General features: G+C 38.5%; 1 protein-coding gene across 1 annotated transcript in view; it reads right to left on the reverse strand.

Annotated features, from left to right (window-relative positions):
- The window catches only part of vps13a (vacuolar protein sorting 13 homolog A), a 330,557-nt gene that overhangs the window by 105,112 nt on the left and 197,571 nt on the right, over positions 1–27,874 (reverse strand). The window contains exons 34-40 of the mRNA XM_048593475.1: positions 19,391–19,685; positions 16,574–16,969; positions 15,543–15,647; positions 14,377–14,523; positions 12,728–12,856; positions 4,789–4,922; positions 543–678 (exon numbers count right to left, since the gene is read on the reverse strand). Coding sequence (XP_048449432.1) covers positions 543–678; positions 4,789–4,922; positions 12,728–12,856; positions 14,377–14,523; positions 15,543–15,647; positions 16,574–16,969; positions 19,391–19,685 — 1,342 coding nt within the window. The remainder of the gene's footprint in view (positions 1–542; positions 679–4,788; positions 4,923–12,727; positions 12,857–14,376; positions 14,524–15,542; positions 15,648–16,573; positions 16,970–19,390; positions 19,686–27,874) is intronic.

A 27,874-nucleotide genomic window follows, 5' to 3' on the forward strand; every position in this document is an offset into this window, starting at 1 on the left:
TATGATGCTGCTTGGCCTGCTGTGTTCATCCAGCCCTGCACCTTGTTACCACCTACTTTGGTAGAGTGCTTGAAAAACTGGTCTATAATGCTTAGGATTGGAGTTTGTATCATCACCTTGCCGAAAATAAGGTGATCTCCTCTACTCATTCATGGTCATGTGATACAACTAATACACCAGACCATGAGTATGGTCAGAAAAAAAAACTCTAAATGTGAGACGCACAATAATAGAACTAAACCAAAGTAATACAGTAACAAATATTGTTCTTTAATACTTTCTGATAAATAGAATATAAAACTTTGCTTAATATTTACATGCAGGGCATTAATTTAATGGATTGTCGGCCAAGGTTTGAAAGCAAATGAAATAAAATCAAGAACAACCAAATATGCTAGTAGAAAGATTTTGCAGAAACATTGTCAGATTTTAATACCAGAGAATTGAACAGAAATACAAGGTAGGAATTTAACACCATGAAGTCAAAAGCAAATGGGGAGAGAAAGAAGGTGAAAGCATCACAAAAATCTCTACACAATTACCTCTATTGTACTCAGCTCTCCTGCTGCATCTTGACATGAACAGTTCCAGCTAAGCGTTCTTGACACTGTCGGATCTTCCCAGGTATAATAGGTTGCTTTACCTGGCTCTAGTTGATGTCCCTTTCCAGTTGAACTGCTGGTAACAAATCATAGGACCATATTTCAGTTTTAATACAAATCCTAAATTGCACTTCAGTGTTCTAAGTTCTTGAAGATCATATTTACTATTGACCAAAAATATTATTTGATATTTTGAAACGTTGCCCATTAAGTGACAGCGCACATTTTAAAAGTAAAATTATTAGAAGATGAAATCTGGACTTTTATTCCAATTCAGTAAAACAAGAATAAATGGAATAACTAATTCTGCAAGCAAATTACTTGCCACTTGGAGGGGACCACTCATTTAACATCTGATAAGACACTTTACAGGGGCAATCTCCCTTCACACATTTACAGGCCTCAATTTTAATGTATGCTCCTCAATGCACAGAAGAGGATTAGGGTTGAAAATATATGAATTGGGCAACTCCAACCTGTGAAAACTTGAAGTTGACTGTTGTAGATATTAGCAAGGTTTCTGCAAATTACAGGGCCTAATTGTTTTTTCTTTATTCTATCACGGAATGAATGCATCGCTGGCCAGGCAGCATTTATTGCCCATTCCTAATTGCCCAGTGGGCAGTTAGGTGTCAACCACAATGCTGTGGGTCTGGAGTCACATGTATGTCAAGCCAAGGAAGGGTGACAGTTTCCTTCCCTAAAGGACATTAGTGAACCAGGTAGGTTTTTCTCGACAATCGACAAGGGATTTATGGTCATCATTAGATTCTTAATTCCAGATATTTATTGAATTCAAATTCCACCATCTGCCATGGTGGGATTCGAACATGGGTCCCCAGAACATTATCTGGGTCTCTGGATTAAAAGTCCAGTGATAATAACACTATGCCATCACCTCCCCAAGGGGGATAATAACATCCCAAGGTGATGAAAAATGTGAAAGAAATTCAAGCTGTGAGATTCTTGGTCAGCTGAAGAGGCTGACTCTCTCAAATACCCAAAGTCTTGTCTCTTTCAGCACTCTTATGGTTCAGGAGAGCTGCCCCAAGTTCAAGGAAACCTTCAACCTCCCCTAGTACTCCTGACTGCAGTCCTACATACTCCACACCTAAAACAACTGAAAATCTGACTCCCTGCTGAAATTTCCTCCCCCTTATGCCATCGCCCCTGAAATACTGACCAAAGATATCAAAACTCCTTCCCAAATTATGAGTGGAACTTCCTCCCACTTATATTGGGTCTAGTTAAATTGCTCCTAGGAGGGATGTGGGTTATATCACAAATTACACCTCTTCAAATCCTTGGCCTTCATTTTACTTATTTTTGCACACAGATGTCATTGTATATAAAAATCTAGAGATGTTGAAAGCTCCTCCAGCATTTCATATAGATTATCATCGTAAATTTGAAGGGCAAGTGCAGCTGATTAGCCAAACATAAAGGGCCTATGATAATTGTCTAGATCTCACTCAACTTTATGGGTAAATGAGTAGTGATGAAGAAGAACCTGAATGATCTAAAGTAGAGCTTCTAAATCGGAAAAACAACAAACAAAACAAGAGGGTATCTAGCCAAAATGAAATGAAACCAAACGGACTGGAGACATGGTAAAAGAATAACGGGCTTTCTTTGAGGTGGTGTTTCATGTTCAGTTAGATATATTCCAACAAGTAAGGAGGCAGAGGAGCCAAAGCCAGAGCTCTCCTGAATGAAGAGGAAGACACAGAATAAGAAACAGAAAAAAAGACAGTATCTGACACACATCCAGTGAATTCTTCAAATGAAAATCAGGCCAAATACAATGGGCTGAGTAGGGAAGTGAAAAGGAAAGCAAGACTGGCTAAGAAAGAACAGAATGGCAGTCAACATAAAAAGAGAACCCAAAAATCTTTTACCAGCAAGTCAACAAGAAGCGTATAGAAACAGATGACTCTACGAGGAATGAAGAAGGCGCTTTACTCTGACCAATGCAAAGCAAGGTTGAAATACTTGATGTGTTCTTTTTACTGGTGTTTACTGACAAACTCAATGCTGACAAAATATTGCTAGAAGCAATGTAATGGATGGGAAGACAATTGATAGACGGGATGCACGGGAAAGGCTGGTTATGCTTAGAATGGATTAGCCACCTGCTCCAGATAGATTGCATCACTAGTTGCTAAGGAAAGTATGCTGGAGATAGCAAAGAGTCTACCAAAACTCTTCAAACTTCCTTAGATAGGGCGGAGATGCCAAATGATTGCAAAGTGGCAAACATGGCATCCTATGTCAGAGAGAATTTGAGGACATTCATAGCAAATACAGGTTGGTTGTTTAACCTTATTGGTGGTCAAGGCTTTAATAAAATAATGTCAAATTTTATGGTTAGGTTTCACTTAACTAAGGAGGGACAACATTGATTTATAAAAATCAGAAAGTGTTTGTCTGATCGAATTTTGAGCTCTTTAAAGAAGTAACTGAGAAGGTTGTTGAAGGGAATGCAATGGATGTTATTTATTTGGATGTTTAACATGTGTTTTTAAGAAGTACCACATAATTAACTGGTTCGTAAATACAGGCTCATGGAATAAGAGGTCAGTGTCAGCATGGATAAGAATTAGCTGGAGAATAAAAAGCAGAGAGTTGTGGCTGTTTATCCTACTGAAGGATGGTGACAGTAGCGCCCCCCAGATGTCAGTGACAGGATTACTACATTGTTAATTTACATAAATGGCATTACATTGGAATACACAAGCATAAACTTTCCAAATTTGATAGTAACAACAAACTTGAAAATGCAGCAAACAGTAAGGATGATATAATTTGACGGCAGCAGGATAGAGACGAGCAGAATGGGCAGCTAAGTGGCAGGTGGAATTTAATACAGTTATATTTGAGAAGATACATTTTGGCAAAAGGGACAAGGAGAGGCAATATATACTTCATGGCACAATTCTAAACAATTGCTGGAACAGAGGTTACTCAGATTCATATACACAGATTATTAAAGGCGGCAGGTCATTTTGAGACTATAGGGAACCATGTGTATTGGATCTTGGGCTGCCCAAATAAAGGGATTCAGTACAAAAAGATTAAGGCTATCGTGAACCTCAAAGTTCACTTGAAATCTACATCCAGATCTGAAGCCTATACTTTGGAATGGATGCAAGGGTCCTTGAGAGTATTCAGATTAAATTCATGAGAGTACTGCCTGGGATTTAAAGTAGAAAAATTTCCATCAACCTGAAGATGTACAGTCCACCACTTTGAAACAAGTGGCTGTAGAAACAACAGACACATGATGGTCATATTGGAAAGTGGCAAATTTCTTATGGTATGATGTGGAACTTAACCAACTTCTTTAACCTAACCTAGTGGCTTCTTATCTCCTTCAAGCAGAAGTGATTTAGGGAAGATCTGAAAGAGGTACACACAAATATGCCGATAAGGCTGACAAAGAAAATCTCTTCTCACAGCTCATTAGTTGGGGTTACAAATTTAAAGTGTCGTGCAAAAATACAGGAGGATGTGTGGAAGATCTCTTATGCAGTCAGTGGTAATAATTTCAAATTTGATGCGAACAGGGAAATGGATGTGGAGACCATTATGACCTTAGGACAAAGAATGCAGTGGGAGGGGTAATGAGCTAGGCGTCATGAAATTAGCTTGATTATGCTTTTCAGCACCAGCACTGCTTTATTCACTGCCATAACGACATTATAACTTGAATCTTAAGTATTTTTAAAATGCAGTCACTTTAAAGCATCAATGGATTGCCATTGTGATAAATTTGTGTATTCTGACATATGAGTTGGTCCATTGACAGAGGTCACTTTTAATAATTGTCAAAGATGCAAATAATGCTTAATAACCTTGAAATACATTGTAGTATGCAAATATAGCAAAACATTAGAACACATATCTATTGGCAAAGATTGCTACCATCAGTAAATTACAGTCTATGGATTACATGCTTATCTGACTTTTAAAAATCACATCCTATGAATGGATGTAGATAGCCTATTGCTAAAATGTATTCCAGGGAGTTTTTTTTTTGTTGATTAAAGCATATGTTCGCTGTTGTCTGATCTGGGAACTGGAAATAAGCCCAGTTCACTCCTATGCTTATAGAATTCTTAAATAAAATGATCAATAAAGTTTAATGGAAGCAGCTCAAAAAATTCTTGTGATACACGTAAAGTACCTCTGATGATATTCAATCCTGCTTGCATTTGTGTCATTAATAATGAGGAATGGAGCAGCCCCTTCATGATAGTCCTTAAAAGTCACCACCAACGAATGTTCTGCCAAGTGTACTTCTACTATGATGCCTCCAAACTGTAACATGTAAAGGAAGTTTCAATCAGGACGAGAATCATGTTGTAGTTTATTTTAAATTCATTGAAATTCACAATATGCAATTGAAAACCAAGTTTCTGCTGTCTAGACACACTATATTTTGAAATAGAGTATCAAATCCTTTAGATCAAAGGGTCAGCAGTTGATTAAAAATGAGAATGATCTTAACATTTCTACTGCAGCAGAAGTAATAAATTCACAGTGGGAAACCATCAGAAGGAACCAATGGCTTAGACATAGTCCATCTAGCATCTGCTTTTCAAATGCTGCACAAACCCCCAACACTCCAATATGACATGCAGGACAGAAATACAATTTCCATCTAAAATTACAGCAGTCACTATAATGATTTAGAGCAGACAAATTATGTCCTTTAATTACACCTGAAGCCATTCTTGAGCACTTTGCGTGAGCAACTATACCTAGTTGAGGTTTCATTGGTTTGTCCTGAAGTCCATCAGAACTGAACTCAAGAAAACCATCTCTAGGGGTTACAAAACCAAACAGAAATTGCTGGAAAAATCCAGCAGGGCTGGCAGCATCTGTGGACAGGAATCAGAGTTAACATTTTGGGTCCAGTGACACTTCTTCAGAACGTCATCAGCTCTGATTTTCAGCATTCACAGTTCTTTTGTCCTTTTCCCCTCAATTCTCGAGGTTGCTCATCAATAAAGTGAGTAGATCAATTTCTGGTCCTACAACTGATCTCTTCATAATCTCAAGCCTCATCTCTACATCCCAAATCACCTAACACTGGCTGGCTCTACTAATGCCCCATTAGCCCCTTTGCAGTGCTCCTACCTTCTCATGCCAATCCCTGATCTGGAATTTCTCTGTCAATATCCAAACCTGTGCATGTTCATCTTTCGATTCCTGACTCAGGGTGCCTCTCTTGATTCCAACACATACATCTATTATGTGAGGGCCATTGCAGCCAAATTTGGAATTTCCTCAACTATTGGGTCCTTCAAGTTTTGAACACTGGAATGAGACCGGAGACTCAATATTTGAAGGGCATCACACCTCAAATTTCAGATATAAAAGTAGACGTGTTGGAGAAACTCAGCTGGCCTGGCAGCATCCGTAGTGAGAAAAATAGAGTTAACATTTCACTGCCAGTATGATTTCTTCTGAAGATCAGATCCCATGTGGAGTACGAGTTCAGTTTTGAGGACTGCATAGGATATCGGATAGGGTGCACCTTAGATTCACCAAAATGATACTGGTACATAATACTAGGTAGGTTCTATAAATTCAGCTTGGATATCTTTGAATTTAAAATCTGATGAAAGTAGATAGGTGATCTACTTTCAAAATGACAGAGAAAATCTGGAAATATTCACAGAAAGGTAAATATCTAGAGAGAGAAACAGTTAACATCCACAATCACTGACTTTGCATCACAATTGGTACAAGTTACAAATGTAACAAGTTATGCACAAGGAATGAATTGGAAAAGGAAAAATGAAGACCTATGACATGGTGGTAGCCCAAAGAAATTGAATTAAAGAAGAGTAATTCTTACAAGACCCAAAGGAATGGTAATGGAGCAATACAAGAAGCAAGGAAACATAAAATGTGCTTTAATTAGGTGTACTGATGAGTGCAAGCAAAAATAAAAGATAAAATGAAACAAGCAAAGAAAAGGATCGTGAATCAACGGGTACATGTTTAAACAGTTTTGCAAAAAGCAGCAAATAGGATGAGAAAAAAATCTCAGTGCAAATAGCCTGGGTTCGGAATGCATTGCTCGGAAGTACACAGACAGGTCCAATTGAGGCATTTAAAAAGGGCATTGGATGATTACTGAAGTGTAAACAACGTGCAGGATTATAGGGACAAAACTTGGGTTTGGCACTATGCCCAGGTAGCTAGTGCAAACATGAAGGATTAAATAGCCTTCTTCTGCACCACACAATTCAATGATTCTGTGAAAAGGAAACAATGGGACAAAATGATCGGAAATTGCTAAAATCAATGTTCAGTCTGGAAAACTGTAGAGTTTCAGATTTTAGCAAGGATTTGCAGCTTGGATCATGGGGGAGGTTGCTGACTTGCTCATCAAGCTGGCTTGTTTTTGTTCAGATGTTTTGTCACCATGCTAGGTAACATCATCAGTGACGCCTCCAATGAAGTAATGTTGTTCTATTCCACTTGGAATTTATATTTCCGGTCCGTTATGGTGAGTAGTGTCATTTCCGGGTTTGCCTGTATGGGTTTGTATATGGGGTCCAATACTATATGTTTGTTGATTGCATTATGGGTTGAGAATCAGGTCTCTAGGAATTCCCATGCATGTCTATATTGGGCTTGGGCTACTAAGGTTACACTGTCCCACTTAAACTGATGACTTTCATTCTCAGAGTGTACCGATCTTAAGCAAAGTTCGTCGTGTCGTTTTGCTGCTAACCAATGTTCGTGTATTCTGATGACTAGTTTCCTTCTGGTTTGTCCAATGTAATGATTTGTGGCAGTTGTTACATGGTTTTTTGTAAACCACGTTGGTTCTGCACGTGACAAAATGTCTGAACGAAAACAAGCCAGCTTGGGGAGCAAGTCAACAACCTCACATAGACTGTAGAGTCCCTAATTGAAAATAAGATTTGTATTTCATGCTGACACTGCACTTCACAGAAACCGTGCAGTAGGCCAAGGACAGAAACATCAATATGAAATCAAATAACAAACCAATATGATTATGGAACTGACTGAAGGTATTCTGCAAAGCAGTCACATTTGGCCTTTCCCAGTGTAGAGGAAACCACATTGTAAACACGGAATATAATTTATTAATTTGAAAAAGCATTTGTTTGAAAATTTGCATAATCAGAACAGATGTAATCAAGAAGGATGAACTGAGACAATGTAATGATCTCCTTACAGGATGTAGGGTGAGAAAATGTGAAGTAACTTTGGGAGTCAGTAGGCGAGTAAAGAAAGTACATTGTCTCCATCACATCATTTCCAAAAGGTGCCAAGTTCCACATCAACAGTTACTTCTGTCAATTCAGTATATTGCATTTACTATTAACGAATGTGGAATTCTCTAGGGCAGGGAGATCAAATGCAGCTTGGATGACTGATTCATGGAAAACCTGCAAGCATGACTCCAAGCTTCCAGTTGCCTGTTAATTTAAACTCCACCTTGCTCTCACACTGATATCTCTGTCCTTGGCCTACTGCAATGTTCAAATGAAGTTTATCACAACTGAGACGAACAGCATCTCTTCACTTGATTAGGCAGTTAACAAACTTCTAGACTAAATGCTAGTTCAATAATTTCAGACTGTAAACCGTATTTCCCCATTTTGTTTCATATTCTTTTCATATTTCATTTTTTTCTTTTAATTTTGGTTTCAGGCAGCATCATAGCTGACCTAGGAAATTTTTTTTGTTTCTTTTCCAATATAGAGACACAAAAGCAATTGGCTCCACTGTTTAATAAGATCATGGTCAATCTGATTGTGGCTTGAAACTCTCATTCCTGTCTAGTCCCACTAACTTTTGACTCCCTTATTAGTCAAGAATTTACCTATCTCTGCCTGAAAAGTATTCAGTGACCCTATCTCTATTGCTCTCTGTCAGAGAGAGTTCCAAACATTCATGACTCTCAGAGAGAAAACACAATCTTCCTCGTTTCAATCTTAAATGGGCATTCGCTTATTTTTAAAGTATATCCCCTAGTTCTAGATTCTCACACAAGAAGAACACGTCCTTTTCACATGCACCCTGTCTGGACTTCTCCAGTTCTTACATTTCAATTTAATCTCCTTTTACTCCTCTAAACTCTAGAAGATACAAGTCAAGCTTATCCAACCATTCTCCAAGCCAACCTGTCCAATCTAGGTATTCATCTCAAAACTTTCTCTGAACTGCTTCCAACACATTTACATCCTTAAATAAAAGGAAAACAATACTGTACCAACACTGAAGTAGTCTCACCAATATCCTACACAATTGAGGTGTAACACGCCAACTTTTTTGTTCAATTTCACTCACAACAAACAATAACACACTATTAGCTTGCCTAAATACTTGCAATATCTGCATATTAACTTTCTGCGACCCATGCATGAGGGCACCCAGGTCTGTGTGCACTTCACAGCTCTGCAATCTCTCATCATTTAGGTAACATGCTTCTTTTTTATTCTTCCAGTTAAACTGGATAATTCCACAAATTTTTCCACAATATACTCCAACCACTGGATCTTTGCCTAAGCACTCAAAGGGGCCATAATTATTTCTAATACATACTAAATGACACAGATGATGGGAGTGAATGTATTACCAACAAGCTTACGGATGACACAAATTGGTGGGAACCCAAATAATGAAGATGACACAAGGAGTCCACAGAGGAATACTAACGGGTTTAGTGATTTGATGGCCAAATTACCTAATTCTGCTCCTATGTCTTATGGTCTTACTTATTGTATCTATACTCTTTTATGACTCCTAATGTTCTCTTCACAATTTACTTTCGTACCTACCTTGGTGTCATCACTCAATTTGACAGCCAAAAATTCAGTCCTTTCATCCAAATCATTTATATAAAATTGTAAAAAGTTGGGACCCCAGAATTGCTCTGTGATGCATCACTTGTTATGTCTTACAACATTGAAAACACTCACTTATTTCTTCTTCTCCGTCTCCAGTATCCAAGGGCCCAAACGCACCTTCCAGGTGAAGCAACACTTCATCTGCACTTCCCAGAATCTAGTCTACTGCATTCGCTGCTCACAATGTGGTCTCCTCCACAGTGGGGAAACGAAGCGTAGACTTGGTGACCGCTTTGCACAACATCTACGTTCTGCTCACAAAAAAGACCCTGAACTACCTGTTGCCTGCCACTTCAACGCAGCATCCTGCTCCCTGGCCAACATCTCAGTCTTTGGCTTGCTGCAGTGTTCCAGCGAAGCCCAATGCAAGCTGGAGGAACAACACCTCATTTTCCACTTGGGGACCCTCCTGCCTTCTGGACTCAATGCTGAGTTCAATAATTTTAGGGCCTAAACTCTCCCATGTCCCAGCCCCCTACCCCACACACCAGGTCTTGTTACCACATAGCCTGCCATTACACACCTCCTGTTGTTGGTCACTAACAGTCCCCAATAACAACTATTCACCCTCCCAACATGATTGTTAGCAACTCCTTTGTCTGTCCAACTGTCTCTCTCTCTCTTTGGGCTCTATCTTATTGTTTACTCCCTACCCGACCCACCTCCCTATTTTCTGCACATAAACAACATTTTCCCAACCACTATCAGTTCTGAGGAAGGGTCACCAGACCCGAAACGTTAACTCTGTTTTTTCCTTCACAGATGCTGCCAGACCTGCTGAGCTTTTCCAGTAACTTTGTTTTTGTCACTTATTTCTTTTGTTTCCTGTTAGCGAGTTAATCTTTATCTATGCCAATATGTTACCTACCATACAATTAGCTTTTATTTTCCACACTAAAGTTTGACATGGCACCATTTCAAATACCTTCTGATAATCTAAATTAATCTTCTGATAATCTAAAGGGGAGATGATGGCCTACTGGTATTATCGCTGGACTGTTAATCCAGAGACCCGGGCTCGAATCCCGCCACTGCAGATGGTGGAATTTGAATTCAATAAAAATCTGGAAGTAACAGTCTAACAATGGCAATCCATTGTCGATTGTTGGAAAAACCCATCTGGTTCACTAATATCCTTAAGGGAAGGAAACTGCCATCCTTACCTGGTCTGGCTTACATGTGACTCCAGACCCACAGCAAGGTGGTTGACTCTTAACTGCCCTCTGGGCAATTAGGGATGGGTAATAAATGCTGCCTGATCAGCCACGCCCTCATCCCGTGAATGAATAAAGAAAAAAAAACAAAGCGTCACAGGATGCCCCGTAACCAATTTATCAGAATTCTTTGAGGAAGAAACAGTGCTGTAGATAAACATGGATTTCCCTTTCACAAAATCAAGTTGATTGATTATCTTGAGTTTGTTCAAGTGCCCTGCCGTACTAATTTTAATAAAAGCTTCCGACAACAGATGCTGTTAACTGGCTTCCTGTTCCTTAAGATTTATCTTCCTGTTTTTTTATAAAGGAGTTACATTTACTATTTGCCAATCTAATGGAACCTTAGCAAAAAATATGGAGTTATGCAAAGTTAAAAATTAAAGCCTCAACTATCTGACGAGCCACTTCTGTTAAGACCCAAGGACGTCCAATTCTCGTACACTTTCCACATGCTGGCTGCGTGTGTGAGAGAGTGAGAGCAAGAGCAGAGTGGACAAGCAGACCCAACAGCTCCCAGTCTCCGGAGATCTTGTTCAATCGCTTGTGCAGTGGCCGCTATAAAATTATTATTTATATTCTGCCCAATCTTTTTGGCCCACCATTTATCTTATCTGCTTTTTCTTACAGTTTGATACGGTCTTAACTTCCTTCGTTAACCACAAATGTGCCATTCTCTCAAAATATTTGTTGCCCTATCACCACCCCCATGACACCTGTAAGAATAATTCTCCTGTCATTACATCCTCCACCCAATAAAAGGCCTTGCTTTGTTTTTGTCCTTTCTATCCTTTGATGAAAAACCATTATTACCTCTAACCTTACCCAGTTCTGATGAATTCAACAAAAATGTTAACTGGAAGGGTCACTAAGACTCGAAATGTTAACACTGTCCACTGATGCTGCTAGACTGCTGGGTTTCTCCTGCACAGTTTTTATTGTTAAAAATGTTAACTATTTCTCCATTCACAACCGATGCCTAACTTGCTAACTATTTCCAACATTGACAATATTCAGTTTTTAAATTTTGCGTAAAAATGACAAAGTGATTTGCTGGCACAAAAATAGAAAAACTATTTCTTCCAGTGGATTAATTGAAAAGTAGAGGACTACATCTTATAATTAGGGCTAGTGACTCAGGAGTGAAATCAGAAGCGACTTTTCACAAACAACAAATGGAAACTTGGATGCTCTATGAAAATACTGACTGCATCAGATCAATCAAAATCTTTGATACTTGACCAACAGATGTTTACTGGGCCACACTATAAAGGGTTGAGAGGCAGGTATAATTCAGTAACTAAGTGATTCTTGTTTCCACATTCCAACAAGGAAGAAAAGCTAAGGAAACTGACAGCAGAATAGAAAGTGAGTGTTGTGCAACAAAAATTGGCAAAAGGTAGGAAATTCAAGATGATAAGGGAAAGCGAAGGTCAAGTTCATGTGAAGAAGATAATTAATTAATTAATGACCAGGAGGAAGGACAAAATAACTGGATGTCTTTTAGGATTGTAATGGAATGGTGTGGATGATGAAAAATGAATGCATGCACAGCAGTAGTTGAAGCTCTACAACAAGATGGAGAGAATGGGTGAAAGCATGATACGATTATGGATGACTATAGCATGAATCCTTCACATGGTTTTCACTGCTTCCTCTCCATCTGACCTCTAACTATGCAAATGGAGGGAACAGAATAATAAAAGCAGCAAAAGAAAACTTCAAACAAAATCACACATGCTATCAGAAAAAACAAGAGGGGACAAACGAAAGAGGACAAACAGACACTCATCAACAATACACCAAAGAAACCGTTAAAAACCAGATGCATCCTGCAATTGACGGAGTGATCCATAGAAATTCAACCTAAATGTTAGTCAGCGGTTCAAGAAAGAAAACTTAATTACTTGGACCTTTTTAAAATGAATAACATACATGCAGCCAGCTAGACACTTTGGTGCTCTTGTACAATCACGTTTCTTATCTCGTAACATTTCTAAAACATTCATACCTTATTGTCCAGACGCAGTAAAAGGCAATTTTCTTGTTTGTTGAAGTAAACTTTTTGTGGCCCTGCACTGCATCCTTCAATTCGAACTGCTAATCTCTCAGAATCTCTGGCAGGCCAGAATGGGCTGCACTGGTTAAAACAGATCAAACTATTCCATAAATAAATAAAAAATCTATGACACATTTAATGGTAAAATACAAACTTAAATTATGCATTTCATCTAGACTGATAACAATGGGACTTCCTTCTATTGGATAATTTGACTAATCTTGCAGGCTACTCAATGGCGAAGAAATAAAACTGTAAACAATTCAAGCCGCTCAAATTCTATTTGTAGACAAAGTGAAAACTGTAAAGTAAGCAGATGTAAAGAAAGTTCAAGATTTCTGCCTAACAGAAAAATCACAGGTTTGAATGAACAGATGTGTTAAGGTTAGTCTAACAAATAATTTCAGAGCAACCTCTTATTTCACAAGGCTGTGGAAATCACCAAGATTAGGTAAGAACATTTACTGCGAAGTCCAGTTTTGAGTACGTCAAAAGAAAATGAAGAAACTCCTTTATTCCATCTTAGTTAAGCCACGCAGCTGAATCCACCACAATTACGATCTGCACTTCTTTTTAAAACGACTAAAGCTGTTTAAGGCCTAATGTAAATGATAGAAACATGCAATATTAGGGTTCAGAGATGGTAGTGTAATGGTATTGTCAATGGACTAGGTGAATGGACTAGGACAATGTCCTGGGAATATAGGTTCAAAATCCCACCAAGTTCATAGAATCCCAGAATCCCTACAGTGTGGAAGCAGGCCATTCAGCCATCAAGTCCACTGACCCTTCGAAGAGCACCCACCCAGACCTATCCCTACCCCAACCCCCACCCCCACCCCATCACTGTAACCCTGCATTTCCCATGGCTAATCCACCTAGCCTGCACATCCCTGAACACTTCAGGCAAATTAGCATGGCCAATGCACATCTTTGAACTGTGGGAGGAAACCCAAGCAAACACAGGAAGAGTGCGCAAACTCCACATTGACAGGCAATCAAACCTGGGTTCCTGTCTCTGTGAGGCAGCAATGCTAACCACCGAACCACCATGCCACTCCAAAATGGGGCAACTTGCGATGGTCAGGAATCAAGTCCAGGTCAACTGCTTTGAAGGCCACTATGCTTACCACTATATCACCATTACATATCACTGCAAGTTGGCTGGTGGAACTGAAATTCAATTAATAGAATCTGGAATATAAAGCCAGTATCATTAATGATGACCGTGTCAGCTATCACCGATTGTTGTAAAATACATCTAGTTCACTAATGTGCTTTAAGGGAAGTACTCTATTAAACTTACTTGGTCTGGAGTACACGTGACTTCAGATGCACAGCAATATGGTTGACTTTTAAATCCCCTCTGAAATCTGCCTAAGGGCAATTAGGACTGGACCTTACCAGCAGCAGTCTCCTCCAATGAAAGAGCAAAATGGGGGGAAAAAAAGGGCATTGCATCCCACGTCTATTGTTTGTCTCCCAAGTTATCTAGATTACTCATTTTCTCAGTTCCTACATCTTGCAATATTCAGCTTTTCAAATTAACTATACATTTCTTTTAAATATTCACTAAATTGATTAGAAGGATGTTCAATTACCTGATTAGAATCAATGCTCAACCATTTTGATTCACATTCTTCAACAACTTCAATCTTGTGTTTCGTTTGATTGATTAGCATGTGAAATGGTGTAAAGGTAACAATTCTTGTGAGATTAAAGCTGCTGTTGTCTATTTTCACACCAACCTAGAGGAAAATCATTTAATTACACTTTAATTTGTTCATGATTATACAGGAAAAACATTAAACTTAAACTAGTTAAATTGATTACTAACAAGTTTGCATCCTTACACGAATTTCAGTTGTGTTTCAATTTTCCATCTGTGAAGGCTCACAGAATTCTCTTTGGTAAATGGCAAAAGTTATAAACCACCAAAATCCTTTGACATCTATTTCAAACTGACAAAAGGCTCTAGTGCAGTTACAAATTATCAAAGTATTGGGCATAATGTCCCAAATCCTCATGCTTATACAGACAATGATTCTTATGCTGCCAGCCCTTGGTGCACACCTCTTCCTTGTATAGGTCACATGCAACTCCTGACATAGCTAAGTTTTTTTTCAAGCACTGCAGCTATGTTATTTTGTGATTTTGTAATGAATTCCACATGAGCAAACAGCATGCTCATTTTCTGTGGGTTCCCTCTCCCCTCAGACTTCTATATCAGCAGATTCTCCAGATTATTTTTAGCACTAAATGGGTGTGGTATTTTCAAAAACAAATCAAGAATAAAAAGAGATGACAGACAATGGAACAAGTTAGCTGTCAATTGGTGAACATAATGCCTCCAGTAACAAAGCAGCATATCCAAATAATTTTCCAAATTTGCATGCATTGCATTCATTTTGTGATAGAAGGCGTACAATCTATAGATATTATCATCAACCATTTTAGAATTTATATTTTGAACTAAGGCACATGGGCTTTTGGTCAGTGTGTATTAAGAGGTAAAGATTAACTTGTTAGTCTTTCTAGAGCCAGCCATTATGCTAAATTAGTTGTGTCAGACAGCAGCTGATAGGAGGCCCAATTTGTGTCACCCCACTCCCTCATTTGGAATTAATGGATTTTCTCTCAGAGCACTGGCATGGAAACAAGAGCACAGAAGGCCTCCTTTTCTGTGCTGTAACTATTCTATGATTCTGTTCATTACTTTAATATACTAAAACCATATGTGGGTGAAATATAATTTAAAAACACCTACCTGATACTCCTTTTTTGGTCCTTTGCATTTTACAGAGCCGTAACTGCCCACTGTGTCCAGAGAAAATGAATCTGACAACTGGCTGTCAGTTATCCTAAGCTGAACCTATATTTTTCAAATAATATGAAAGCAACATACTTTTACAGTATTCAGGTCAATGTAGCTCAATATTTTGTTGAAATTATTTATGTTCAGTTCTACAATGTTCTTCTACATTACAATTTGGTAATTTCACTCAAAAGGTACATCATATTACACTTTATAAATGCAACTAATGCAACCATAAGAAAAAAAACCTTGGTACTAATTAATTTCATGTTTCATAAAATAATCGAACTCCGAGAAATCTTGCTATTTTTGTGTCAGTTGACCAACCCAAATCAAATCCAAACGAATGAAGAAAATTTATATGAAGCACACTGCAAAGTTTTGATTTTTAAATGACAAAGATCAAAACAGCAAGTTTTTGTTCCCAGATTGGCATAAAGACAGTGTTCCCAGGCCACAGTCCAAGGCCATCTTCAGCTCTCAGTCTACTGCTTTAAATCAAAACTGATACAAGAATAATATTAAAATAATTAAACATCAGTGAGGGTTCTAACAACAGGAGTACTATCAAATCCCGTTTTCACTTCTAGCACTGATATAAATGTAAAGCTTAGCACTTAATTGGAGAGAAATAAAAATTTCATACATAAAAATGTCTTAGAATCCTTCCCTAGTTCTTATATTTCTGTCTCAGTTTGCTGCTTAATGGCTTACTGGAAAGAGGAAATGCATGCATGGCTGCTTCACTTGGTAAAACTTATTATTAACTGAATAAAAGTATAATTCTCCTGTACAATTAAATATTATATAATTGAAATAATTTTAGATTATAAGAAAGCCTTGTGCCCAAACCCATGCACTTTTTTAGGTTGAAATTCCTCCTAATGGCATCCTTTGAATAATGTTGTAATATTATTTTAATACTTGAAAACAAATGAGCAGTATACAATAGTAAAATATAACAAGAAAGACAAACAATTTACCTTATTCTTTTCAAAAAAGCATTTGGATCCAAAAGAAAAAAGCAGTGGCTTTTTGTAGTCCAAAGGATGCTTACGATGAACATCATCAGCTTTGTATTGAAGCATTCGCCCAGTTTTATTTATCATCCAATAGGGACTATACAACGATAACAACACATGTCCAACATTGTATGTTGCAAGGACTGCAATGTCTATTTCAGTTTCTTCACCATCAATATATGATTTAAATTTGATTAATTCAATATCTGTCTGATTGCTTTTGATCGAGTATTCTCCTGCCCAATTATGTTCCAAATAGTCAATAATAGTCAGTGTCAGTTTGGATTGGTCCAGTACAGCATCATGAAGCTGTGCAGAATGTCCTTCATCTAGAGTCAACCTCCGACTCTTATTTTCCTGCAAAAAGAATTATTTTTAAACATAAAACTATGATTACTGTACTTATTTTTCAACACGTTCTTTATTTGTGCATTTATTTATGTTCTAACAAACAACGGAAGAAATCACCATGTAGCCTTATTACTGCAAGGAGGAATTCTCAAACTTTTGGAATGATGCTACAACCCCATTGTTGAGTATACTAAGTATTTGTTTGATAGCTATACTCAATAAATAAATAAAATTGCTGTATGTGAACACAATTAAACATTTGAAAAAGACAAGTTCTTGGACAAATGGAAAATTATTTCATCAGGAGAGGTCATGTTTTACTGCTAAGAAGTGTTTTGCATAAATGGTGATACAAGACAGATTATGGCCGAAAATCATTTTGCTTTCCTATATTTTTACAATTTCAATTGCATTTTTCCCGCCTTTTCTTCCATTCCACTCCACTCCTTTAAAAAAAAACTTTGCTGCACAACTGTGAAATGAAGTAGGCAGTTTTACCAAACACGCAAAAATAGTTCAACGTATTAACTTATGAAGCTAAGAAGTAATATTATAAATATGGTGAATAACAAAACCCATTGTATAACTCAAGTGGTGTGTCATGTCATGAGAAAAATAAACTGACGGTTATGCACTTCATAAGCCAGAATGATTAGCAGATTTTAGAACTCTTAATACCTGAGATGTTAGTTTTCTTTCAATATTCTGAAGTAAGCCTTTTCTAAAATAAAAATTAAAAAAGAATCTATGTAGAATGAGTAACATTTTAAATCCTAAGTTGCTGAATGTCATTCATGCCAGAACCTCATTTAACTTACAGAATTACAGAACAAATGCTAAGAAATTAAGATTAGTGACCTTTAGTATAAGGCACTTCATTCTTTAAATATATTTTAGTATAAATATATTTTAATATATTCCAAAAATGAAAACATCATTAAGATGGAAGAACATTGATTTTTTTTGCCCATACAAATGAAGCATCTCTCAGTCCTGTACAGTGGTCGGTGCCCTGACCAGCCTTACATTAAACATATGGGTGGCTAACAGCCATCATTGACACATCCTTGTCCTCTCTCTTGCACCTCCCCAACCCTTGCAAAGAGCCACATCTTCACTATCAATGACTTTCTGCCAATCGTTGCCTTGCCTCTCACTATCTCAACCCTTACTCTGTCTTCTGATCCCTTACGCATTTCCCCTTTAAGAATGTTTGCAACATAGAGTACTTTTCAGATGCAAACTGTTCTGAAGTTAAATATACTATTTAAAATTCAAGTTAGCTCATTTGCTGGTTAGTGCAAATCTCAAATCAGACAGTGTAAATTTGTGTGTCTTGTGCCCAGGCTCTTTAAAATTACACACCTCAACAATGAAATTAAAAGAGTTGATTGAGAAGAGACACAGCCTCTGACATTACTATTGGGATCCAAATACCGCTTTGTAAGATTTTATAAGACAGAATTATATGGGTTGCATGGTTGTAAAATTACTTAATATTAAACGGGGAGACAGGAACTGATTACCTATAGAGGGACATGAACACCACTAAACGCAGCAAGGATGGCCACTCAACCTTGCTTTTACTACTGTGTCAAGTTATTAGCTTTCAGACATTTATTTGTCTAAACAAACCGAGCAAAGACGGGTGTTTTAGTTTGGTACCGTTGCCAACACTGAACAACATATTGCAAGCACTCAGATTTTGAGTGTTTCACTTTGAGTCAAAGTGCTGTAGTAAGCAAAGAAACTTTATTGTGATAAATGGTGATCAGTAGATACATAAGAAAGAAATTTATGGAGTCAGTTAATTCAGTTGAATGATTTGCAATGCAGTGATGCCAATGACATGGGTTAAATTTTCATAACGGATGAGGTTACCATGAAGGTTCCACCTTCTTGACCTCAGGCCTCACCTGAGGCGTGGCGACCCTCAGGTTAAATTCACCATCCATTGTCTTTCTTTAATGAGAGAGTGGCCTTATGGTTCTGAGGCTACAGTGACAACTACAACTGAAGGATTTTTAATTCAACACCAAGAAAAGTGTTGTAGTTGTTCGTTTTCACTGACAGCAATTCTTTTTACTTGATTGATTGATTAACACTGAAAAGTTCCTAAAAGAAACATTTGCTCAATACTGTAGTTCTATTCTGAAACTGAGTGCTATGGGAAAACAAAAAGTCTTTTGTTGAGAACATTAACTACCCATACTATTAATAAGGAATACTTAAAGCAAGCTGAAAAAACACAGCCGAAAATATTGTTAGAAAATAGCAGAGTTGGAGTGTTAAAACTCTTACCACCAATAGTGTCTCAGGGTCCCTGCTTCTGATGATAGCACCTTATTGCACATGGAGAAAGAAATACCGAGAAAAACAAATTTAATCCTAACACAGTTAACATACAAAATGCACAGGCAAACTTACCTCTGTTAAGGAAACACTGACTGCACAAGGCAAAAGGTTTTGAAGTATTGCACTAGGCCACAAATGGAGAACGTAAGCATTATTATTTTCATCACGATTGTCAGATGCCAGCATGTCATGCATTGCAACTATATTGATCATTAGGGTATGCTGGTCATCATCACTAGAAAGCTGGCACTTGCGATGAAATAGTATTTCAGTACTTGTGCTAACATGACCAAATGTGATAGCTTCACAGGGAGCATACATTTTCTTGTCTTCCACTATCAGCTGCAAACGAAGATCTGATCTGCAAGAACATGCACAAAATAAACAAACAATGTGTTAAAACAAGATACAGGTAGTTCGCCTATAATATAATTGTTGCGCTCGTGTGACCTCGTGTTATCCAAAATCGCAATGGAAAATCGCTTTATAGGGAAGTCACTAAACCTGTACAGCAGAATGTTCCCATTATACAGTATCCGCTATTCATCAATCATGTTAACGAAATACACATTATAGAGGAACTACCTGTATTTAAATTGTCACTAGGTATAAAATAAAACGCAAACTAAAATTTTGCAGCATGTAAAAACAGATGCAAAATGAATAATGTCACATGCTTTCTTGCCGCCTCAAAACTAACAAGATGAATCAAGAATTTGAATTTCATAGTACCTTTAATAAAGAAAACTATCCCAAGACACTTCATAGAAAAAAAAGAAAGAAAAAATGGCATCAAGACAAAGAAAAGTTAAGAGGAGAAATCAAAGGATTAATCAAGGAAGTAGGTTTGAAGCTATGCCCTAAATTGGTGAGGGATGTGAAGATACAGATAAGCTCAAGGAAGAACTGCTAAGGAGACCAAATCTATAGCATCAAAAAGGGCTGCAAAGAGACATGTTGGTATACAAAAATCCAGTCATGTTGATAACAGAATTTTGTTGAAGGGGAGGCTCATAGCAGTGAAGACTGTTACTTTGAACTGATGGAGGAATTAAAGCACCAGGATCAACTTGTTAAATGGCATACATTTAAATACTAAGGACCAATGCAATTCAGTAAGGGAAAAAAAAGGTGCCAGTCAAGTGGAAATGCTGTTGGAATGGATACAAGTAGTAAAATTTTGAAGAAGTGAAATTTATGGAAGGTGGAGAATGGCAAGCCAGAGAAGTATTACAATAACGAAACTGGATATGGTCAGAAGTCGCACAACACGAGGTTATAGTCTAACAGGTTTATTTGAAATCACAAGCTTTCGGAGCCTCGCCCCCTTCATCAGGTGAAGTGAAGAAGGGCAAACAGGCACAGAATTTATAGGCAGTGAGATCAAAAGGCAAAGTGATCAAAAGATCACACAAATAGGGTGAGTGGAGTGTCGAATAACAAGTCTCTGCAGGTGATCAAAAGTGTCAGAGAGTGAGAGTAAAGTGTCAGCTGTCTTTTAATCCAAATAATTGAGGCAGAGAGACAATTACAAATAATTAAAAATATGGTGGCGCTTGAGACCAACCGAATGGCAGGATTAACATGATAATTATGAGTCGCATGCCGAGAGTCTAACCAAGGTAACAAGTAATCCAAAACTGTACAAACTAATTAAGGTAGAGAGATCATAAGTTATCAAGGTGATGGTGTTAAAACAGGACAGTAAGGAAGATTTTACAAATACAGAACAATATGATGGGGTTACACGTAGCACGACATGAACCCAAGATCATAGTTGAGGCTGTTTTTATGGGTACGGAACTTGGCCATCAGTTCCTGCTCGGCGATTCTGCATTGTTGTGCATCTCGAAGGCCACCTTGGAGGTCGCTTACCTGAAGATCAAAGGCTCAATGTCCTTGACAGTTGAAGCATTCCCCGACTGGGAGGGAACATTTGCCATACAGCAATGTTCATCCCAGTCCAACACCAGCACGTCCACATCAAATTGGATATGGCAAAAACATGAATAAGGATTTCAGTAACTGTTCGGGACAGTTAGGGGAACAGACTACATAATTAGGGAGGTGAACATAAGTACTCTTTTTCTTGAAGAAAATATATGACAGAAGCTTAGCAAGGATTTGAATATGATCTCAGCGGTGAAGCAATTTGAGGGGCAGGTGGGAGGATTTTTAAAGATGGAGTTGATGGAATGTAGAGGGTGGCTTTGCTTTTAAGTGTTTAGCAAACAGAAACTGATTTATCCAAAACTGCATTTCAGACTCGCACTCATACAATGTAGATGCAGGGAAAGGTTTGAAAAGCAATGGAAATGCATAATGATATCTTCAGCTACCCTTTGATGGAGATTTTAATCCAACAGAATGGGTAGCAGAGGGGAGGGTTAAATTCTTAATATGAAGCAAGGCCCAAGCCTGCCACAAATATATGTCTTCTGTCAGTTTAATCAATGTGTGGTGCAGGACTCCGGGGGTTAGAGGAGTAGCGTCTTCTAAAGGCAGAGAAATATATATCTTAAGACTGCATGCTTCAGATTTCAACAGCTGTTTTCCTTGAACTGCAGGACTTGGAAACTTAGTCACAAAAGGGAAAAATAAATGACTATATGCAGAGATTAAGTGTTTTAAATACAGCTACAAACTCTGCACTCCTGCTGAGTTTCTTCAGCAATTTCAGTTTTTGATCCAAATCAGTGCTCTGTTCCCACTTACTCCCGATACTCTACGATCCTTTCAGCCTTAGAACTATATCGAATTCCTTCTTGAAATCACAACTCTCTGGCCTCAACTGCTTTCCATGGCAGAGAATTCCATTTGTCACCACTCACTGGGTAAAGAAATTCCTCCTCATCTCAGTCAGAAATGCCTTATCCTTGTATCCTTAGACTGTGACCCCTGGTTGTACACTCCCCACTCATCAGGAATTACTTCCCTGTGTTTACGCTGTTTAGTCCTATTAGAATTTTACAAGTGTCTGTAAGATTCGATTCCCCAAACCCCCTACCCCACTGCCCCAAACCACTTCCTCTAAACTTTAGTGAATATAGTCCTAATTGATTAAGTCTCTCTTCGTAAGGCAGTGCTGCCATTCCTAGAATCAGAATGGCAAACCTTTGTTACATTCCTTCTGCAACCCGAGCTTCCTTCCTTAGATACTCAAAGGAAACCAAAGCTGCATGCAATACTTACTCCAGGTGTGGTCTCACCAAGACCCTGCACAACTGCAGCAAGTCATCTCTGCTCCTGTACTCAAATCCTCTCCTATATAGGCCAACAAACCATTTGCCTTCTTCACTGCCGCTACATCCGCATGCTTACTTTCAGCAATGGGTATGCTAGGACACCCAGGTCTCACTGCACCTGCCCCTTTCCTAATACATTTACCAGATGATAATCTGTCTTTCTGATTTTGGTACCAAAGTGGCTAACCTCTCATTTATCCACATTATCTTTCACCTCCATCATTTATCCACTCAATCAAAGTTGCAGCATGCTGCTATGCAGAGGGACCTGGGTGTCCTTGTGCATAAATCACAGAAGGTAGGTCTGCAGGTACAACAAGTAATTAGGAAGGCAAATGGAATTTTGTCCTTCATTGCTAAAGGGATTGAAATTAAAAGCAGAGAGGTTATGTTGCAGCTGTACAAGGTGCTGGTGAGGCCACGCCTGGAGTACTGTGTACAGTTTTGGTCTCCTTCCTTGAGAAAGGATGTACTGGCACTGGAGGGGGTGCAAAGGAGGTTCACTAGGTTGATTCCGGAGTTGAGGGCGTTGGTTTATGAGGAGAGACTGAGTAGATTGGGATTATATTCATTGGAATTCAGAAGATTGAGGGGGGATCTTATAGAAACATATAAAATTATGAAGGGAATAGATAAGATAGAAGTAGAGAAGATGTTTCCACTGGCAGGTAAAGCTAGGACAAGAGGGCATAGCCTCAAGATTAGAGGGAGCAAATTTTGGACTGAACTGAAGGAATTTCTTCACCCAGAGGGTTGTTAATCTGTGGAATTCCTTGCCCAGTGAAGTAGTTGACGCTACTTCAGTAAATGCTTTTAAAAAAAGGTAGATTTTTTTTGAACAATAAAGGAATTAAGGGATACGGTGAGAACGCGGGTAAGTGGATCCGAGTTCGCGAAAGGATCAGCCATGATCTTATTGAATGGTGGAGCAGGCTCGAAGGGCCAGACGGCCTGCTCCTGCTCCTAGTTCTTATGTTCTTATTCATAAGTCAAAAGCTGACATGCAGCTACAGCAAGCAATTAAGAAAGGAAGTGTTACGTTGGTCTTTATTAGAAGCAGACTGGAATACAAGTGGAAATAGAGCTGAAAATATACAGAACCTTTGTCACCCTGCATATGGAGGACTGTGCACAGTTTTAATCTCCTTAACCAAGGAAGCATACAGTTGTCTCAGGAGTGCAATAATGGTTCACCAGACTGATTCCTGAGAAAGCAGGACTGTCCTACCAAGAGAAACTGAGGAGACCGAGCTTGTTTTGAAGAAGAATGAGAGTGTATTTCACTGAAGCTAATAGAATCCCCACTGCATGGAAACAGGCCATTCAAACCAACAAGTCCACACCAACCCACCAAGGCCCAAACCCCTACCCTATTCTTGTAACACTGCATTTTCCATGGGTAACGCACGCAACACATTTCCGAATACCGTGCATAATTTAGCATGGACAATGCACCTAATTGGTACATCTTTGGACTGTGGGAGGAAACCTGAGCACCCAGCAGAAACTCGGGCAGACACGGGGAGAACGCGCAAACTCCACACAGTCAACCGAGGCTGGAATCGAACTCAGGTCCCTGGCACTGTGTAGGAAACAGTCCTAACTACTGAGCCATCGTGCCGCCCCACAACGTGATTATTATAGAGCTCAACAGGACAGATGCAGGAAGGATGGATGCCTTGGTAGTTGGTGTATGTGTGGGTGTTTGTCAAAACAGGGGACACGGAATAAAGGGTAGGCCATTTAGGACTGAGTGCATTTCTTCAGTCAGAGGATAGCAAATCTTATTCCCTACCCAACAGTGCAATGGATGCTCAGTCAGTCAGTCACAGAGTACATACAAGCTAGAGATCAATAGATTTCTATACTAACAAATACTACAGCTCAGGTTGGAAACAGGCATTGAGGTAGATGATCAGTCTTGATCTAGTTGAGACTAGAGTAGGCTCAAGGGGTGAATGGCCTTCTTCTGATCCCATGTTAGATCTCTGATACTCAATTTTTGGATGTACGTACATTTCTGGTCGTTATCCTTCAACTTTCATCGAATAGTATTCAGAATTCCCCCAACAAACTACACAATCACAACTTGTGCCTGCTTTAGTTTTTTTAGCCCTGGTCACTGAATGATAAAAGCACAAATCTACACTGCATTATATTATCAAGAGGGTAAAGTATATAGAAACACTTGAGGGGGGAAAAGTTATCGTGCTGAAAACCTGAAAAATTGGCTCAACACAAGGTAATATTTGGATTTTCAGTCTCACCTCCATAATCTACCTGTGAACGTCAATCAGCTGTCCTAATACTGCTAGTTGGTAGTGGGCTTAGGAAATTCAAGAGCCTCCAACAGTCCAGCTGCTCCGCATTCAACAGAAATTAATGTTACCTATGTTAGCTTTGTTCCTCCGAGCACAACTTTTGGGCTACTGTTGACATGGTGCATTGAGAGGTTAAATAAATATTCTCTCAAGTGCCTCTCCCACTAGCATAGTGTACTGAGAAAAGCTATCTGGACAACCTTCTCATAGGCTAATAACCTATTCACATAAGTTGAAGGGAGGTCCAAACCAAAATTTCATGTGATGCACGTCTGTTATGTTAGACATACAATGCCCTACATCATGGCAACTCAAGTCCACTTTTTTCAAAATTGACACCCTTTTCCTAGGCATATCTTGCTACTCCAGGATACTACGAGAACTCCTCTATTATCCTAGGATCTTTACTGAACATCAAAGTAGATAGGAATTTGATTTAAGATTTAATTTTAATAGTAGTTCTAAGAGCACAGCATTCCCTTGGTATTTCAATCAGTTGTTAACCAGATTGTGTTTTCTGATATCTGGAAGAGTGTACAAACGACTGTTAGCTCAGATAAGAGTGACATATCACAGGAACAAGGTCAACTAGATGCAAACTAAAAATCTGTTTTTCCACAAACGTAGGTTCTTTATCTAGTTGAGACTCCTTGTGGTCTTAGTTTCCCATTCTCTTACACCCCAACACTGTTTGTATTTTCCCCAATCACAGTTCAGTCTACAACGCCAACATTTTTTTCAAGCATCTCATCAGCAAACTTCTTTCTCCTTAAAACACCCAGCATTCACTTTCACCATTTTTATATTCCTTCTTGACACATCTTGAACTATTTCCAATACTATTTGTCTTCATCCAGCGATTACAGGCTTGTAAAACATTGCTTAAGTTCTGTATTTACGAACAATGATAAAAGACGACACAAGGTTGAAGATTTTTGTTTTGTACTCATCAGGAGTAACATACTTGCATCATTGATTTCTCCACGCTGATGACCTAACCAATCAACATTGTTTTCTTATACTGTATAAATTTGTTTTTTTTTTTTTTTAAAAAGTTTGTTACATGCATCTTAGTCTGGATGAGTGGAAGGTAAAAAACTGACTTCATGACTCCTTTTAGCAATTATTATAGACATCTTGAATTTTTATAGTATTTTCTGCTTTTATTCCAAATTTCCAGCATTTGCAGCAATCGGCTTTTCCATAAACAAAATGTCACAATTGTAAAGCGATTGCAAGAACACAGTGACCTTGATATGGCAGGACAAGTGAAGAGGGGATATGAGCTCCTTGACTTTATAAATGGAGGTATAACGTAAGGAGTATGTGTCTTTAAAAATTGTGGACTGCAAGAAGAAAGAGCTATTTTTGAAAATTGGGAGTTACCAGGTTAGCTGCATAATTTCATAGCAAGAAATTTGATATCTACTGTGAACTCGGTTTCTTTATGGATTCCTGCAATGTGCAGATGACCGAGAGCTGAGGTGCTGTTTCCAAGTGAAACTGATTGGTTTTCAGCTAATTGAGCTGATTGGAACTGGAGAGAGAGAGAGAGAGCGTGAGAGTGTGAGAGAGTGCGTGAGAGCGCGCGAGACTGAGGTGTACTGTTGTTCTCCCAGCAGAAGCTGCAGTAAAAGTCTCAAGTCAGAGTTTAAGACAACCGGTTATCTTTCCTGCAGCAGTTTGTGAATTTGAATTGATAAACTGGAGAATTTTTCCCAATTGTTCTGTACTTACAAACCAGTGGCACCTCTAGAAAAAAAAACTAAAAACCAAGGGCCTGATTAACCGAAATTGGATCATCTTGACATCGCAATAAGGAAGCAAAGACTACTGAACTGATTTTCTAGTTTTTCTCCATCTTCACCAATAATATATTTTCCCTATTTGTTTGTCTGTGCATTGTATGTTTGGGTTTGTTTGTGTAGGGGAGAAAGTCAAGTGACTTGTTGTATTGTGCATACCTTAAAAAACAAACTTTAACATTTAGCATGACTCTGGAAACAGCAGGGCACTATTTACAGCAAACTAACCAGGGCGTTGTAACTGAGTATAGAACCAAGGAAGTTGGTTTTATTGGGATTTTTTAATGCACTATGGAAAGCATAATATCTGGATAACTTGCAGCGTAGATTGGCAACTGTTCTTCCCAAGACCGCAAGAAACTAGAGAGTTGTGAACACAGCTGCCTCCCATCCATTGACTTCATCTAAACTTCCTGCTGCTTCTGGAAAGCAACCAACATAATCATAGACTCCTCGCAACCTGGTTATACTCACTTCTACTCTTTTCCATCAGGGAGAAGATATAAAAGTTTGCGCACACATACAAACAGATTCAAGAACAGCTTCTTCCCCACTGTTATCAGACTTTTTAACATTAATATTGATCTCTCTCTGCACCTTCTTGGCAGTGTAACATTGTATCCTGTACTCTGTTTCCTGATGTACTTATACAGTACGATCTGCCTGTAAAGCATGTAAGACAACACTTTGCACTGTACCTTGGTACATGTTACAATAATAGATCAAATCAAAGTTACACTAAATCTTTATAAAAATTGGTTAGGCTGCATTTGGGTACTATGGCTAATTCTGTGTATCAGTTCAGGAAAGACCTTGGAGAGGATACATAAGAGGTTTATTAGAATGGGACATGGAATTAAATATTTTGATTATTTGAAGGGACTGGAGAAACTTTGGTAGTTCTCCTTATAGCAGAACAAACAGACATTTGATAAAAGATGTCAAAAATCATGAATTGTTTTCATTTGAGAATGAGAAACAAATTCCAGTGCCAGCAAGGTAAGTAACCAGAGAACACAGATTTCAATGTATTGGCAAAAGAAACAGATGCTACATGATGTGAAAGAAGCATGCAGAGAAGGCTTTAGAAACATAGAAATTAACTACAAGAGTAGCCAATCAGCCGTTTTAGTCTGCTTTGCAATTCAGTATGATCATGATTGATCATCCAATTCAGTGCCCCAT

The sequence above is a fragment of the Rhincodon typus genome, chromosome 3 (genome assembly GCF_021869965.1).
Source record: "Rhincodon typus isolate 14 chromosome 3, sRhiTyp1.1, whole genome shotgun sequence".
In the NCBI taxonomy this organism is placed as follows: Eukaryota; Metazoa; Chordata; class Chondrichthyes; order Orectolobiformes; family Rhincodontidae; genus Rhincodon; species Rhincodon typus.